Source organism: Carex rostrata, chromosome 13 (assembly GCF_964058835.1).
Source record: "Carex rostrata chromosome 13, lpCarRost1.2, whole genome shotgun sequence".
Classification (NCBI taxonomy): domain Eukaryota; kingdom Viridiplantae; phylum Streptophyta; class Magnoliopsida; order Poales; family Cyperaceae; genus Carex; species Carex rostrata.
In genome coordinates, this window is record NC_135930.1 from 5,105,755 (window position 1) to 5,123,729 (window position 17,975).

The 17,975-nt window shown below is 34.0% G+C and overlaps 3 protein-coding genes and 1 non-coding gene across 4 annotated transcripts; 2 read left to right on the forward strand and 2 right to left on the reverse strand.

Moving 5' to 3' along the window:
* Positions 1 to 3,016: 3,016 nt before the first annotated feature.
* LOC144564677 (60 kDa jasmonate-induced protein-like) lies at positions 3,017 to 7,073 on the forward strand. Its single transcript, XM_078314280.1, has 3 exons — positions 3,017 to 3,174; positions 5,121 to 6,061; positions 6,307 to 7,073. Exons 1-3 carry the CDS (start codon positions 3,144 to 3,146, stop codon positions 6,874 to 6,876), a joined length of 1,542 nt encoding a protein of 513 aa, XP_078170406.1. The 5' UTR covers positions 3,017 to 3,143; the 3' UTR covers positions 6,877 to 7,073.
* Positions 7,074 to 10,739: 3,666 nt separating this feature from the next.
* Positions 10,740 to 10,879, forward strand: LOC144564886 (small nucleolar RNA snoR138). The gene has a single exon (XR_013514777.1). It is a non-coding gene; the product is annotated as a small nucleolar RNA snoR138 (small nucleolar RNA).
* Positions 10,880 to 12,574: 1,695 nt separating this feature from the next.
* Positions 12,575 to 13,849, reverse strand: LOC144563859 (protein LIFEGUARD 4-like). Its single transcript, XM_078313325.1, has 4 exons — positions 13,627 to 13,849; positions 13,283 to 13,396; positions 12,927 to 13,093; positions 12,575 to 12,793 (listed from the first exon to the last, which is right to left on the reverse strand). The coding sequence occupies exons 1-4, from the start codon at positions 13,847 to 13,849 to the stop codon at positions 12,575 to 12,577; spliced, it is 723 nt and encodes a 240-aa protein (XP_078169451.1).
* A 1,826-nt stretch (positions 13,850 to 15,675) lies between these two features.
* On the reverse strand, positions 15,676 to 17,395 carry LOC144563860 (60 kDa jasmonate-induced protein-like). Its single transcript, XM_078313326.1, has 2 exons — positions 16,673 to 17,395; positions 15,676 to 16,463 (listed from the first exon to the last, which is right to left on the reverse strand). Exons 1-2 carry the CDS (start codon positions 17,393 to 17,395, stop codon positions 15,861 to 15,863), a joined length of 1,326 nt encoding a protein of 441 aa, XP_078169452.1. The 3' UTR covers positions 15,676 to 15,860.
* Between the last annotated feature and the right edge of the window lie 580 nt (positions 17,396 to 17,975).

Below are 17,975 nucleotides of genomic sequence, written 5' to 3' on the forward strand. Positions count from 1 at the left end.
AATCCATGTACTTCATGAGTGATGCATATACATGCAAAATTTTGAAAGTTTCGAGTTTATTTGCTACACGGTCAAGTGGTCAAAGAAATAATAAAAATTGAATATATAAAATAACTTATAATAAAATGTTCATTTCTTTGACCACTTGACCGTGTAGCAAATAAACTCGAAACTTTCAAAATTTTGCATATATATGCATCACTCATGAAGTACATAGATTTCAACGGTTTGGATTTGATATTTGACGTCGATCCGATATACTTTTGGAGTTATGCTCACCACACTTTCTTGGTGAGCATGTCACACGCTAGCTTTACTCTTTATATATGCAATAGGAGCCACTAGCACAATTATTTTAATTTCCGTCTAATAGCCTGAACAATGAACATGCTCTGGTTCAGGGAAACAGCTTGGGTCCTTAATTTCCGTCTAATAGCCTGAACAATGAACATGCTCTAGTTCAGGGAAACAGCTTGGGTCTGATGGCCATCGGACCCAAAGTGATTTCAACGAGTTTTTCTCACTGTCGGATCTGCTTTAGGATTCGCGCTCACAATTTCTCGGCTGCTTTAAAATCCGTACACACGAATTCTAAAGCAGATTCGACGATGAAAAAACCCGTTGAAACTACTTTGAATCCGATAGCCATTGAATCCAAGCTGATTCCTGTTTCAGTGGTTCGGCCTCAATTTGGAGGTGACTTTGACTATTTGCCGCTTATAGGGTTACTATATATAATCCTAAAAGGAAAAAAAAAAAACAATGATCTAACTCTGGTAATAACATAAATCAATAAAAGTGCACCAATTGGACCTACAAGTAGAGGTTTGCTAAACCCGTTAGGGGTTGAACCCGTTTTGCCCGGCCCGTACCCGTTACCTGTGGTACCCGTACCCGTTGTCCGGGTACAAACGGGTAGATGGGTAGACGGGTAGACGAGTACGGGTAATAAACGGACCAAACAACATATTTTTTTTAAAAACCCGTTGTACCCGTACCCGTCTACCCGCCAACCCGTACCCGCCTACCCGTACCCATCTACCCGCATACCCGTACCTGACCCGTTTCAGTTCAAAAAAATTTGAATTTTTTGAAAAAAACAGAAAAAAAACAAAGAAAAAAACAGGAAAACAAAAAAAAAAAAAAAAACGGGCGGACCGGACCCGTACCCGTCAACCCGCAACGGGTACGGGTAATAAACGGACCGGATAGAGGTTTTGGGAAAATTACCCGTCTACCCGTTACGGGTTTTACCCGTACCCGACCTACCTCTTTACCCGTCCTACCCGTTACCCCTAACGGGTAACCCGGAACGGGTCACGGGTAACCCGGAACGGGTCACGGGTAACCCGTTAGCAAACCACTACCTACAAGTACAAAATGATCTCACGATAGTAATAAAATAAATCAATAGAAATGCACCAATTGCACCAATTGTTTTGTATGTACTAAATATATACTAATAATGTATGTGATTTTTTTATGAACATTGTTTAATTATTTTCTCGCTTTTCTTTTTTCATATGAGTTATGAGATAATTATCACACCAATAAAAAGCGAGAAAATTACTTGTTACAAAATAAAAATTCGGAGGATCTCTTGTTATAAGTAAAAAGTTTAGAGAAATATCCTAAAATTATTCAAAACAAATAAGAAAAATAATCACAAAAATTAGATTTGTTATGGTCCAAAATTTTTATTGGATTGCTTCAATTATTAAAATAGGATTTGTTTATTGTCCAAAAAAATTATGTTTCTAAGATAAATTAGGCTAAAGTTTAACGGGTACATACAGTTTTGAACCGGATAAGGGCTTAGTTTATGCACAATATTATTTTATCCTACAAAATTTGTAATATTAATAATAAAACTGTTATTCGTATTTTACTAACTTATATGTGTAAAATTTATTTTTCAAAAAATATGTTGGTTTGCTGGAAAAAAAAGTTTATTTATTTGTAGTACATTTTTTAAAATATTTTATTTAATTATTTTCTAAATTACATATTTTGTTAATTTAGAAAGTTAAAAGTTTCTTTTTGTTTAAATGGAATTAAAATTAATTGCGTATTTATATTTCTTAAAAATGTTTGAAATAATAAAAATGAAGAGTTAAGTCTCACAATTAAATAAAATTAAATTACTAGGTTAATTTAGGTCAATTTAAACTAATTTAAAAATTAAATTATTTTTATCTTAATCCAACTCAATTAAATCATATTTAACCGAATAGTTAAGACCTAATATCATTATTCTATTATTTAGTTCACCATCAAACATCACTTAGGATAATCAATACTTACTGTTGGCAGTCAACCTACAAGTGTACAACTACTACCGCCAAGGATTTATAACCAGTCATCCCGTTTCTCCACCATGTTTTCTTACAAAATATTTACAAATCTGTTCACTTGGTCGGTAAGTTTTGATCAGGCAACGAAAATCATCCAATGAAAACGTACTGCTTCAATTTTCCTTGAACGTTGTATAATTTCTGGTACATTTATACTTTGTTAGGGGATTGAATCGTCTGCCCCAGAGAATAGAAATTTTCTGCTCCTAGAGTCACTATTAGTTGACTTTCTAAATTCTAAATTCGACCCCACCCTGCAGTGACTGAGGAGCAAGTGATCTGCTTCCCTTTGTTAGATCCATCCCTTGACCATGCTGGACTGATTATCTCGCCATTTACTTCAATCTTAGGTTCTCTGTTACAACAATTTTGTAGGTCCCGTGTAAGAAGTCACTAACGGTGGGCTCTCGAAGTGATGAACTTCTAGAGTTAGTCCACTTGGGACCCGCACGATAGCGCATTACAAGAATTTGAATGCATTTGCTTCCCGGTTCCATCCTATGATTCATATCTCCACTATCTATCTTCTAAAGGTAGTCCTCTTGGCGCACGACAGCGCAGTGTAAGAATTTGAGTTCTACACTCTCTCTCTCCAATACAAAGTTTACAACGGAATTATATATTAAGGCTTATTTTTATTTTTTATTTAATGTAACCAAATAAAACACCAAACCCAGTAGCAAAGCCTACATAAACATTAACCACCAAGCTTTTATATTTCATACAAAAGAGAGAGATCTACTTGGCAGTCTCTCCGAAGGTTTCAAACAAAAAAGAGATACTATTTACATGCTGATGGCTTCTTCCAAAATGGTTACTGGTACTATCGCACTTCATTTATAAATTATTTTTGTTGGAAGCAATTCACTTCAAAATTCTATTTATGTTGCATCGTCGGCCTTTGGTAAAAAACTTCTATATGTGAGTAATTGTAGTCATGGCTTGGAAAATCGGAACGGTATCGTCAGTCCGAGCCGAGATTTACCCGAGTTTTCTGCCCGAACGTTTTTTCTGTCGAAAATCAGTTGAATCGGATTGACTCGGGTGATTCAATCGAGTTTTTTCTCCCAATAAGTCCGATTCTTATGATTTGAATCGATTCTCTTATATTTGGGTCCGATTCTACATTTTTTGGCGTCAATTTGGGTTTGTTGTCGATTTGGGAAGAATGTAAACGGAGAAAGGGTAACGCCTACATCTTTTTAAATGGACTTGGTGTATTGTTCCACTTAGTATATAAATGGGAAAGTATTTGGTCCACGGTGAACCAGGGCAACGAACAAGGATGAGCAACGAAGAAGCATTTGGTGAAACAAATATTTATTATAGGAGAGTGACAAAAATCAATTGGCACAAGATATTTTCTCCAGCATACTATTCTTTGGAGAATAAAATTATAAAATTCATTTGAACTATCGGATAAATTAAGGATATGTTTCTGGCAGCAAATCCTTTACACATTTTTAAGTAGTAAATTTTATAATTTGGATTGTAATAATTGAGAAATTATTATAATCCTTATTTATAACACTTAAATATAATTATAATATAAAGCATTAATTTTCATGTTTAGTCATACTCAGTGTTTTAATATTCGGTCTATTCGGCCGAATATTCAGTCGAATATTCGTATTCGGTTGGAAACCGAATAGGAAATGAGTATTCGGTCCAATATTCGGCCGAATATATTTTTCCGCATATTATCTATTCGGCCGAATATTTCCGAATAAAGAATAAGAATCCGAATAAGAACCGAATAAGAACCGAATATGAACCGAATATATACTGAATATGAACTGAATATTTCCGAATAGAGAATAAGAATCCGAATATGAACCGAATATGAACCGAATATTTCCGAATAGAGAATAAGAATCCGAATAAGAACCGAATATTGCCGAATATGAACCGAATATTTCCAAATAGAGAATAAAAATCTGAATAAAAACCGAATAAGTTATAATTTCATTTATTTAAGTTTGAACTTATGTTTTATTTATGCTTATTTGTAATGTTTATCTATGTTTATTAGAGTTCATATCTATGATTTTTCATTTGAAAATCCGAATATATAAATCCGAATAAAAATCCGAATATTCGGCCGTATACTGTATATTCGGTATTCGGTGGCTTTCCGAATGCCGAATAAGAACTGAATATTAAAACACTGGTCATACTTGATTCTAGCTAGACATCGTTAAGTTGTATGATTGTAATAATATCCTTTTAAAGATTAATCATCGAATTAAAATAATTAATTTAATCATTCATTAATTGCTATCCATATTTTTTTGTACCGAGGTCCACCTTTTTGTACAAATATATATACTGGTCTTGATAATTATTTATTCTATGTCGTTGGATAATATTCTAGAATATTGAAAAATCTTAGACCGTTGGTTTTATAGGACGTCAGTTATAATTCAATCGAAGAGTCTACTGGTATGGATATTAAAGTTATTTTATACAAAAATATTTACACAATATTTGTAGCAGTAATATTTGTGTATATTGGCAATATCTATCAGAAATATCTATGTTGTGATCTAGATATTACCAACATAAGTTTGATATATATAATTTCTAGCTAGCTATACGTATAATTTAAACACTTGCCATCCAAGCCATTGCTGCCTTGCTGGTGCATATATTAACTGCTGGACAAACCAAGGCTCATATTTGAAGCATTTATCTTTAAATTAAAATATTACAGTTTATATGAAAAGAAAATTTCTTGTTATAACAACATTGTTTTCTTTAATGCAGAAAAACAACCAGAATTTGATGAGACTTTTAATGTGACCAGAGAAGCAGGCAGTTATAACAGCTTCATTGAAAAACTTCGCAAACGCTTGGCCAGTGTAAACAACCCCCTTAGGTATGCAGGAACCGTACCGATGCTCATGCAAGAGCAAGACGGTCGTGACAAATGGTTTGACGTTGTTTTAATTTCCGGTAACAGTCAGATCACAGTTCGCATCCGATATGGTGACCTCTACCTGGTTGCTTTTCAAGGGGCCAATGGTAGGTGGTATGAATTCAAACCTGATCATAATGGCAAACCCTTGTTTTCTAATACAGTCGTACTCCCTTATACTAGTGACTATCCGACTGAACGAGATTTATTAGTACAAAATACTACAGTAGGTCGAAATTCACTTGACCGTGCAATAAGCTCACTCGCCCATCCCAATTTCGACCACAATAATGCAAAAAACAACCAATTCCTGATAAATCTAATGATAATATTACCAGAGGCACTTAGATTTAGAGCAGTATCAGATTTTGTGTATGCCCGGATTCACGATCCAAATAAACCAGACTCATCAATTAGCCCCATGATTGCTGAACTAGTCTGCAATTGGGGAGCGCTCTCTTTTGAGATGCGGCGATCTGACCTTTTTGGAACCTTCCATGAGTTAAATAAACTTGGGATAGGCAATGCACCAGATGCTGCAAGGTTGCTAGGTCTCGTGCTTTGGAGTAACAAGACACCACCAAAGCCTGCAGTTATCACCAGTGCAGTAAGCGAAGTAGTGACCTCCAAAGGTCGGCAACTGGTGGAAATATTCTGGGTGCAAATCCTTGATATTGACAAAAAGATTCCTGGTAATCTATATGGAAAGATCCAGGTCGTTGACAGCTTGAGCACCCCCCAATACATCTTTGATCGTACTAAGGAGAACTCCCTGAGCATCAAACCGCAGGTGTGGCTATGTGTCATGTTAGTTTAGTTTTTCATATTTTTGCTACAAATTAATATAATTCTGATACATAATTATTAGAAAAAGGTTAGTGGTTGTAAGTACCTCATGATCTAGAAGAAAAAAAAATGTATAACAACACTCTGAATGAGGTACTTTATAATGCGGAGCATATTTATATTACCTTTTATTATTTAGTGAATAGAAATTAATTACTAGACTTACTTTAAATTTAATTTCTCTCATAGGCATACATTCCGCTTACTGGTCCAACAAGAGCAATCTCAGCATTCGATAGCTTTTACATTGATGTTTCTCTCATGAGCTCCCCGGAGAATGACATGAGCAGAGGCCAGATAACATGGAACTATTTTGCTGATAATGTGTACAATCAACCCTTACGGGAGGAAGTTAAGGGCAAATATGGCTCGATAGCTGTATGCTATGCCGTTTATAGCAATGCGGTGACGGCAACTGTGCAGGTTACTCTGATCAAGGGGGTCTACAGAACAATCAAGGCCTCCAACACACTTTCCAATGAAACCATTACACTTTTCAACAAAGACAACAAAAATTATGTAGATATCAAGCCTCAACAACAGATTCCCCTGCTAAGATCTGTGGTGGTTGTTCCACTCACTTCTTCAATCAAAGTTGTTGCTGATCTATCGAACCAAGACTCGAGTTCCTCCAATGACCCAATTGCACAAGGATCGGTAACCTTTGTGGCAGCTGCTTCCGGAAGCAACACTGGTAGAATTAATGGCAAGTATGGTGCTGTAGAGGTGAAGGTTACTTGGTCTTCCAGTTGGGCCTGAAATTCTCCTTCAAGTGCTTAGTGTGTTCTAATAACTAGTCACATATGGCATGCATGTTTTCTACCATGTCATTTGTATCTCATTATGATGTTTACTTTTATCTTTTTAATGTAGGTGTTTCATTATGATGTTAGTTGTGCTATGTATGATTGTCAAGAAATAAGATGCTAATGAATCGTTTTATTTTGAAATATCCATGATATAAAACTATGACGTTCATTAATTACTGTAAGCCCTCAAAGCTATTTGTTTTGAGTAAAGATTACTCAAAAAGATCGCTCATTTTATTTTCTGTGCACAAAGTTGCCAAAAGATGAAAATAAGAACGAATTTTGATTTCCTTTCAAGATAATCCAAGATCTTCGTGCTGGACCGAGCTGGTCGGCCTCAAACACAGGCAAGAGTCTAAAAAAATCTAAGAATTATAATAAAGTATCATAAAAAGTTTGGCATTGGTATATACTAAATATGTTGTTTATCGTCGACGCAAAAACTCAGATTCTATAAATTAACATGTGTTTGGATTGCCAGAAAGATCAAGTTGTGCTAAATTGCGAACAAAACGGCCACAATCTCAATTTGCGGACACCATTTTTTGTCACACATCTGAGATTGTGGACATCGCTTTGGTCTCCACTTTGAGGTTGCGGATGTGTCAAATCTGAAATTTTTAAGATTAAGTGGTTTTTTTATTTATCTTTTTTTGCATAAGAATATATTTAAAAATTTCGGATACTTGCATGATTGATTCTCTAACGAGAGTTGTGGCTAAAAAAAAAACAGATTTGGCTTGGAATTACTTGAAGCTCCTGGTCTTTATTTTTGTTTTCTTTTTTGCCATTTTTAAACTCCAGTCTTCCCTGGACAAACATTGCAATGGAACCTGAGACAAAATGAAAAGTAATTATTAATCGATCTCTCAAATTAAGATTTTTCAAAGAATTAATATTTATTATACTGGTTTATATAATTTATTCAGTATGAGAGGTTAAATATTCAACATCCGACTGAGAGATTTTTGTAAAACTTTTTGAAGGTAATTAAGAAGCTTGCGATTTCATTTCATCTGTATTCCAAAAAAATAAAAACTTGGCAGTATGACTTTACAATTTGTTTTCATGAAAACTCACATCTAGCATATTTAACTAATATAATAACCATGCACTGTATGAAAATTAAATTGCAAATTTCTACAATTATGGTTCATAAATTAAAGTAAGGGGTTTGGATTCTTTTTACTAAAAAGTTTCTACAATATTCTAGTTATTTCCAACAAGCTCTCATCTGATATTTAAATTAAACTAGAGGAGGGATCAAGTTACAACACTTGAAAGTTACAACAAAGTTACAACATTATTTTTTTTCATTTTCAAAGTCCAAATCGTCGATCCAAACCGTTAGATATTCAATCTATATTAAAATGTTCTTGCAGACCAAATTTTATATTTTTTGAAATTTTTTTGCTATTTATTAAGATGGGTACAAAATCGCTGTTTTTATTAAAATTCTGCACCATTAAAAACAGCAATTTTGTACCCATCTTAATAAATAGCAAAAAAATTTCAAAAAATGTAAAATTTGGTCTGGAAGCACATTTTAATATAGATTGAATATCTAACGGTTTGGATCGACGATTTGGACTTTGAAAATGAAAAAAAATGATGTTGTAGCTTTGTTGTAACTTTCAAGTGTTGTAACTTGATCCCTCCTCATTAAACTAAACACTGTTAATATATGGAGCTATACTAGTAAGCAGCTCTTGAATGGGCCACGTTATTTTAGAATTAGTGGATCTGGACCATTCTTTTAACCTAGCACAAATCTTAAAGGGACCTCAACAGTCTAAATAGGCACCGGATTGAGTTTACTCGGCTTACAGTAATTAAATCTGGACCGTAAAATAGTAGGACCCATGTTAGGGTACCGCCGTTAACGTTTGATCAAGGGATGTATTTGAATGATTTTACAACCCCTGTTTTCCCGGTATATATAATCTATTTGTTCAAGTCATAATATCCATCCTTCCCAGCTAAATCAAAGTTCTGAATGCATGATCAACTAAATTTTTTGCAGACATTGGCTAATTTTGCGCTAATTATACATTTCTTTTCGATTATGTGATGTGAGCAAAAGCGCTCTGATTTAGGGGCTGCTTGCATCAATGAATCTGAGGCAATTAACAGTAACTGGAACTTTTTATTATGTTTGAACCTATGTACCTAGTTTTCCAGTTATGGCAATTTGTTCAAGTGGGGGACCCACATAGAATTCGAACATGCATTTGTCCTCTGGTTTAAAAACTTTCAAAATATATTTTTTTTTTGCAAAAGAAAATCGTAAAAAATATATTTAAGATAAAAAAAAATCATAAATTATGCTGTTTCCTAATTTTTTCAAAATATGTACTATTTTATGTTTTCTCATAATTTTTTCTATCAAAAATATACTTAATATATTTTTTCTAATTTTTTCAAAATATGTACTATTTTATGTTTAGATTATATTTTTATTATATATTTTAAAGTAAAATGTTATATATAATGTAAAATTGACTCTAATCGGTAACACATATATAGAAGTACTAGAAGTAATTAGTACGCGGATTATTGTAACATTTTTTTTTATTACTAAAGTAGGGTTTAAAACTTAAAATGCTTCATTGATTTTATACTCTAATTGTGCTCCACATTTTTTTTCTCTCTTTTAAAAGTTCGAACAGTCAATTTGGACCGCTTAACATGATCTTCATATTAAATATGTTTGGATATCAAATTTTATATTTTTAGGAAAATTTCTACTATGTTTTAAGAATAGGGTTAAAATACACCATTGGTTTTGTGCTCCAACTATACCCCACGTCTCTATCTCTATTTAAAAATTTCAAACAGTCGATCTAAATCATTCATCTTGTTCTACATATTAAAATGTGCTTAGAGACGAAATTGGATATTTTATGAAATTTTTTTACTATTTTTTTAGATAGGTACAAAATCACTGTTTTTGGATGGTCCAGATGCAGTGATTTTGTACCTATCTAAAAAAATAGTAAAAAATTCCAAAAAAAATATAAAATTTGGTCTCTAAGCACATTTTAATATATAGAACAAGATGAACGGTTCGGATCGACTGTTTGAACTTTGTAAACGGAGATAGAGACATGGGGTATGGTTGGGGCACAAAACCAATAGTGCATTTTAACTCTTCTCATGTTTTAAATAGGTACAAAATTATTGTTTTGGATAGTCCATAATCTTTTGAAAATAGTAATTTTGTATCTATCTAAAAACCGTAAAAAAATTCAAAAAAAAAAAAAGTCTTCAAGCATATTTTAATATGAACATCACGTTAAGCGGTTCAAATTAGCTGTTTAGATTTTAAAAACGACAACAAGAATGAGGAGCATAATTAGAGCACAAAACTAATTGTGCATTTTCACTCTACTATAATAGAAAATAGTTTTTTTTGCTGTTGACATTTCATAAAAAAAATAAGGTTAATCTTAGTCATTTAATAAAAAAATCAATTGCCAGAGATTAGCACCGACAATTACACTTGGAAAAAACTGTAAAGAGGAATTAGCCAGGTTGTCGGAGAACTGCTACATTGAAGTTACTTAAAGAGTGGCCACAGAGGATCTAGATCGTTAAAAAAACCCTAGAATGCAAAAACCCGGCTTAGGAATTTGTTCTCTCCAGATACTATATAACAAAATACCAGACTAATCCCCAAATCCGTCGCCTCTGTTTTTTCTCTCTTTCTCTTTCCTTTCCAAATCAAATTTCATGATAAATACATTTCACCTTCTCTTACTTTTATGAACTTATTCGCAATGAGTTTTGTTTACCTTTTACGAATCAAATCCAGTCGCCCTCGAATAACTGGTCGCTGAAATTTTACCTAATTGCTTCCAGATCAGACAGGGGCGCATATTTAATCGAATCCTCTTTTTTGAAAAATTGAAGCTCTCTGTTCGTGCTTCTTTCTTAGATGGATTCACACATTTTGAAAATAATTTGCCATTTTGTTTTCAGTTTTAGGCGCATATTAGATTGGGGTTAGTGAATTCTTCTCTCAGGTTTTTTATAGTTGGGAACTGATTTGTGACTTTTGTATGTCTTTATTTCTATATATGTTTGATCTTTTCTGTTGTCTTTTGTCCAGATAAGAATTATCACTTGAAATTTTAACCAATGAATGCTTTCAGAGAAAAAGTTGTTACAAACCAGAAGTATGATTTCAAGTTAAATATTTTCAATTTAGACTCTTTCCAAAGGAGAAGTATTTGGGCTTTCGGCCCATATTCATTTTGGGCATCACCAATACATCACTCTGGGCCAAGGAAGGATGAGCGACCGTTGTCAAAAGAATACTTTTTGTGCTGCAAACTTGAATGAACTAAAATCTTATATCAATAAATGGCCGAAATGTAATTAGTTATAATAATACATATATATTCATTAGTATATTAGAAATGAGTTCTGCTAGTATAACATTAGTGTCATATGATACTAATTTCAAACATTAATTAAATAGACTTCAAACGATTAATTTAAATCATTTAAATTGATTTACTTTATAAGTGATATGTTTACATGCAATTTTTTATGAATGTATTAAAATTAATTTTAAAACTTACACATTTAACCGCTTGACTTATCCGAAATCCCAACAGCTGCTCCACCTGTCACTTTCAACCCCTGCTCCTCGTGTTGTACTAGTCTAGGCACCAGTACCAGTACCAGCACCTAAGGCCCATCCTTTTTGACAAATGGAAGAGGGTGGAAGTCGAGTAAATTTTAATGTTTTGACAAATGGAAGAGGGTGGAAGAGGGTGGAAGAGGGTGGAAGTCGAGTAAATTTTGTCTCAATTAGCATGTGAACATCTATTATTTGCGTTTTAATATTCAAGAAAACTTACGTAGCATTTTTCTTCCTAGTTCTTCGATTACTTGGGATCAACTAAGAGCAAAATTTTCTTAAATACTAAAAGGTGAATAATATGCGTTTACTATTAAGACAAAATATACAAAGAGTGGGATATAATTATAAACCGGCCCCATGTAAGCCTTAAGTTCAACATTTGATTCTAACTGTATACTTGATAAATTGTGTTTTACTGTATAATTGTAGATGGATCGGAGTTGATGAATGAAACATCATGTGTTTCAGATGAATATGTGAGAGTTGTTGATGAATTTATAAGTTACTTTAATGCATTTATTTTTTATTATTTTTTCACCGCTTGACTTCATACTAAATAAATTTGAATTTCAAAATTTTATATGTACACATGTTACTTGTGGAGTAGATCGGTTCCAACAGTTTGAATTCATTGTTTGAAACTATTCATATATTATGAAGTTATATATATATGCTCACCAAACTCTCTTGGTGAGTAGAGCTTGGTGAAAACAACACACGCTAGCTTTGCTTTATTTTTGTATTCCAATTTTTAAACTGAATTAAAGCATACTATATTATGCTTCTATTAATTGTTCACAACTAATTTGGTTTATTAGATTCAGATTTTCCATGGCTTCCTTAAGAAATGCACAATGAAGAAAATCACTTTCTTTGCAGTTGCTGTCAATAATTAATCCAATCAAATTAAACCATTCTTTAGAGTACAATCTCAATACAAGCTCAAGAATTCAATACATCAACTATATAACTCCTTGATAGTTTTAACTACAATGGTTTAATTTGTTTCCCCTCTGAGTGATTCCCGGATCAGTTTGAGAAGAGAGAAGAAGTAATTGATGATATCAACATACGGTGCTACGGAAGCCCATACGTATTCCTCTTTGGAATACAACCAGATCAAATTATCGGTGTCGTATATTATGTAGCTACAGAAAATCAGAGATGCTATACCACTACATATCATGAGCAAATGTCTTCCAAGCGGGAAGTACATCTACATGAAAACAAGAAACCATTTAAGTCTCCATAGTGAAAATCATACAAGGATAATGGTACTTTTACAGATCCTTAATCGAAAGAATCAAATTTGTAAACTATTGATTATAGTGAATTTATATGTTATTAACCTGAATAAGAGAAAAAACCACGAGAATAATAACAGCGGCCATCAAAAATTGTTCTCGGCCATCCATCCATTTGATCTTGCGAGCATATTTTTCGGCGCAAAATGTGTACAAAGCGAGGCTTATGAATACAAAAAGTGTTAAAATCGCGGATTCTAATATTATTGCCCCTGCAAAATCATAATTCACACCGAGAAAATGAAATCCTATAAATGTCATCCTATTAATCTAAAATGAATAAAAAAAATCATTTATAATTTTGAACCTCATCTCTACAATTTAAGGTATTGTAAAATTACAGACACTTTTCAACAATTAATGTAATTAATATTAATTAATATATGTGACAAATAACTTACCCTTGGTGAAAGCACATGTCAAGCCAACCGCAAAGCTAATAGCCACTGTAAACGCACCTAGAGATAACAGGTTGACTGGGTAGGACTGGTAAAAGAAGTACAGATGACACAACACTGAACAAAGATTTTCAGACAAAAAAAATCAACATATTAATTAACAACTAGAGGAATATAAATGTTAATGAGAATTAGATGTAATTAATTGGAGTACTTAAAAAAAATCACAAAGAATTCTTCTTTGTATGAGACTTCTCTGGAAAGATTGAAAGAACAATACAATGTGTTTTTTTTCACACCTTACAAAATTTTCAAAATAAATGGAGCAAAAGTAAAAAGTGTCAAACCAATAAAGGGAAGAATGAGTGTGGAAATGTACAACATCAAACCACCAGGAGTCGAAACGAAGAGATTCACAGGCCGAACATAAACAACAATTGACGCCACCACTACCGTGAGCAGCATTTGGATGGCCAGGATCGCGTACACTTTTCGGAGGAATGCCCACCTCTTTTCCGGACTACCCGAGGCAACAAATGTGCCACTCCCATACGGTGGTTTGATGTACATCTTATTTCTTGTTTAGATTTTTTGTTGTTCTCTTATTTTTCTCCCTGTTCGCTTCTTTGATGGTTTTAGAGGTTTTACTAATACCATACCCAGCATAACTTGTTGATCATCATAATTTTAAATTTAGTTATTTCTCCATCGATAGTTACATATTTTTATTAATATCTTATTTTCCAATTTAATCAACTATAAAAACAATTTAATATTAGAAAATAATTAAAATGGTTATTTTAAACTTACCTTCAAATACTATTTTGGAACAAAAGTAGAACAGGGATCAAATTTAAATTTCACGAAGGAACAACAGTGTTCAACTATGTATCTCCAGACAAATTGAGAAGAAAGAGGAGCTTTTTATTTTTCCTTTTGAGTTCCCACAAAATTTTCACTCCACTAATTTCCCCCTCATGTGTCGTGTTAAACGACCCAAACTTTCGCAAGGCGCGAGAGGAAGAGAGACATCTGCGCAGTTGAAAAGGCTGAAAAGTGGGACCTACATGTCTGTCGACTGTAGACAGTTCCGTAGATGTGTGAATAAGATTCAAGCCTGCGTTAGGCCCAAATTAAAACAATCACCTCTTTTTCCACTACAAAAACAGAAACAGAAATTAAATGAGTCAATCCAATTGTCATATCAGGCCCAAACAACTCGGCCTCCAACTATGTAATTGCTCTTCACAAAATCGCCGTAAAAATCATTGCATATTTTTAGATTAGGGTGGAAAATCACCGTAAAAACTAAGGTCTTCAGACAATGTATAAGAGCAGTTATGCTCACATCATCTAGGTTAATCAAAGCAGTAACTCAGACTATACCTGTAGAAAATTTATTTAATCGTTCAAGTATTATTTTGGAAACAGGATTGGTAAATTCATCAGAATGTATCGCTGTGCAAGCCATACGCATATATGGAGTCTAATTTCAACGATTGAAGAGATTTCCACATGAGGAGGGAAATCTGTAATGTATGACAGGAATTAAAAATTTAATAAAACCTAAACAAAATTTGTAAATAACTTCTAAACATGAAGTCACGAGTTCCAATCAAACGCGTCAGTCTGATGTATCAGTATCATACAAGAATATTGTGATCAATAAATTGTTGTTATGTGTTGCTCGTCTTTCTTACCACAATTAGTATGTATTTCTGTCTCTTCTATTTGTGTTTACTTGCAAATGACTGCCTCTGTTCCTGTCTCTGCACTAATAGTTGGTCATGAGCAGAGGTCAAGAGCAATTCCAGTGTGGTTGTTCATGATGAGAGATAAACAACATGTTGCATGAGAGATCTTAGAGCATAGGAAGATCCAAGTGTATTTAATAGGTGATAGTAATTGTCCTTTACTTTTAGGAAAACTTTTTATTTAATTTATAGATCGTAATGTATGTATGATATTTTTAGTTGTTACTGTTTACAAGGATAATTTTGTTTACAAGGATAATTTTCTTAAGTTCATATTTGACACCCACAAAAGTATGTGAATTGTTATACATTTGACACCCATAAATATGTTTTATGTTTTTGATGTGGTTATTATAATATTAAACATTTTTGTATGATAGTTGACTCCAATTCTGATTTTTTTTTTTACTCTGCCTGTGTTTGACAGTAGGCCAGCTATTTTATTCCAGCCCAGCAGTCTTGCATTATCTGGAAAGAAAATCAAATTTTGTATTTCTTGGCAACTTTGTGACAAATAAAATTGAAATCAACCATCTTTTTTGTGTAATCAAGCTCAAGTTCTCTACTTAAAACATAATAGTTTTTTGGGTTTTACAGTAATTAATGTACAAAATAGTTTTATATCATGGATTTTTCAAGATATAAACATTTCGTAAGCATCTTATTTCTTGACGATAATGCATATATAGCACAACAAACATCTTATTGAGACACCTACTTTACAAAAGAAAAAGAAAAAAAAATCTAAATGAGACACAAATGACAATGCAATGCCTGTCATCTGTGACTACTTATTACGCACACACTAAGCACTTGAAGGAAAATTTTCAAGCCCAACTAGATGACCAGGTGACATTCACCTGTACCACACCATACGTGCCGCTAATTTTACCAACGTTACTGCCCGAATTAGCTGCTGCAAAGGTTACCGATCCTTGTGCAATTGGGTCATCGGCAGAACTCGTGTCTTGGTCCCATAGATCAGCAACAACTTTGATTGAAGAAGTGAGTGGAACAACCACCACAGATCTTAACATAGGAATCAGTTGTAGAGGTTTGATATCTACATAATTTTTATTGTTTTTGTTGAAAAGAGCAATGGTTCCATTGGAAAGTGTGTTGAAGGCATTGATTGTTCCGTAGACATTCGCGGGGTTTTCATTATCCCCATTTATTAGTGTAACCTGCACAGTTGCTGTCACGGCATTGCTATAAACTGCATAGCTTACACCTATTGAGCCATATTGGCCCTTAACTTCTGCTGATAAGGGTTGATCGTATACATTTATAGAAAAATAGTTCCATGGCATCTGCCCTCTGCTCACCTCATCATCCGAGGATAAGGTATCATAGTCCATTAGAGAAACATCAATGTAAAAGCTATCATATGCTGAGATTGCTCTTGTTGGACCTGTAAGTGGAACAAATCCCTACAAGATAAATTTAATATTAATTAAGGTTAATAATTCATTTCTATTAGCTAATTAAAAGGTAAATTATTTATGCTACACATTAAAAGGTACCTTTTTCAGAGTGATACTATACTATTCTTGTTTTTTTAGAAGAGGTACTAACCTTCTTCTAATAATTATATATGTATCAAAATTATATTTGTATCAAGAATGACCCATAGCCTCACCTTTGGTCCGATGCTCAGGTAGTTCTCTCTACTGCGATTAAAGATGTACTGGGGGGTGGTCAACCCGTCAACGACCTGGATTTTGCCATAAAGATCACCAGGATTCTCATTGTCAATATTTAGGATTTGCACCCAAAATATTTCCACCAGTTGCCGACCTTTTGAGGTCACATCGCTTAATGCGTTGGTGCTAAATGCTGGACCAGTAGGTGGTCCCTTGCTACTCCAAAGCGCGATACCTAGTGCAAGCGCGGCCTGGGATGCACTGCTTATCCCAAGACCATCAACGTCAAGCTCACGGAAGCTTGCAAAAAGATCAGACCGCCTCATCTCCATAGAGAGTGCTCCCCATTCTTGAACCAGGCGAGCAAGCATGGTGCCAATTCCTGATTCGGGTGTACTTGGATCGTGCATTCGTGCATAAACAAAATCTGCTACTCTTGTAAATCTAACTGCCTCTGGAAACATTACTATTAGAGTTAACAGTAATTGCCGGTTGTTCGGATTGTTGGGGTTGAAACTGGCAAGTGAGTTTATCACACTGGCAAGTCGATCTCGACCTACTGTGATTTGTGAGTTCGTTCCATCGTTTGGATAGCGGCCAGTATAAGGGAGCATTATTGTATTAGAGAACAATAGGGGTCGGTTATCTTCAGGTTGGAATTCATACCACTGACCATTGGCTGCTTGAAAAGCAACAAAATAGAGGTTGCCTAACTGCATGCGTAGTGTGATCTGACTGTTACCAGATATTAATACGATGTGAAACCAACGGTTACGACCGGTTTCCTCTGAGTTCAGCATCGGCACTCCTCCTGCATATGTACCACTTGCCAAGCGCTGGCGAAGATTGCTAATGAAGCTATTATAACTGCCTGCTTCTTTGGTCACATTGAAAGTGACAGTAAACAGTATTGTTTGTCCTATCAGTAAGAAAACAATTTCGTTATAACATGAAACATTTATCTTTTATAAAAACAATAACCTTGTAATATACAGAGAAAGGGTACAATTATAACTATAGTAGGAATTATCGGCCGATACCGATCCGGATCGGCCAATACGGATCGGTATCGGCCTACCCGATCCGATCCTGAGCCGATCCTCATGTAGCAAATCATAAAGAAAAAAAAGAAAAAAAAAACTCCAATCCCGTATTGGTATCGGCCGGGACCGATCCCGATACCGATAATTCCTACTATGATTATTACTCTTAAGTGGCTCAGTAGGTACTGCACTCTAGCATTGGCTTGGATGGTAAGCCGCAAGTGTTTAAAATTTAAAATATGGTAATTAGAACTAA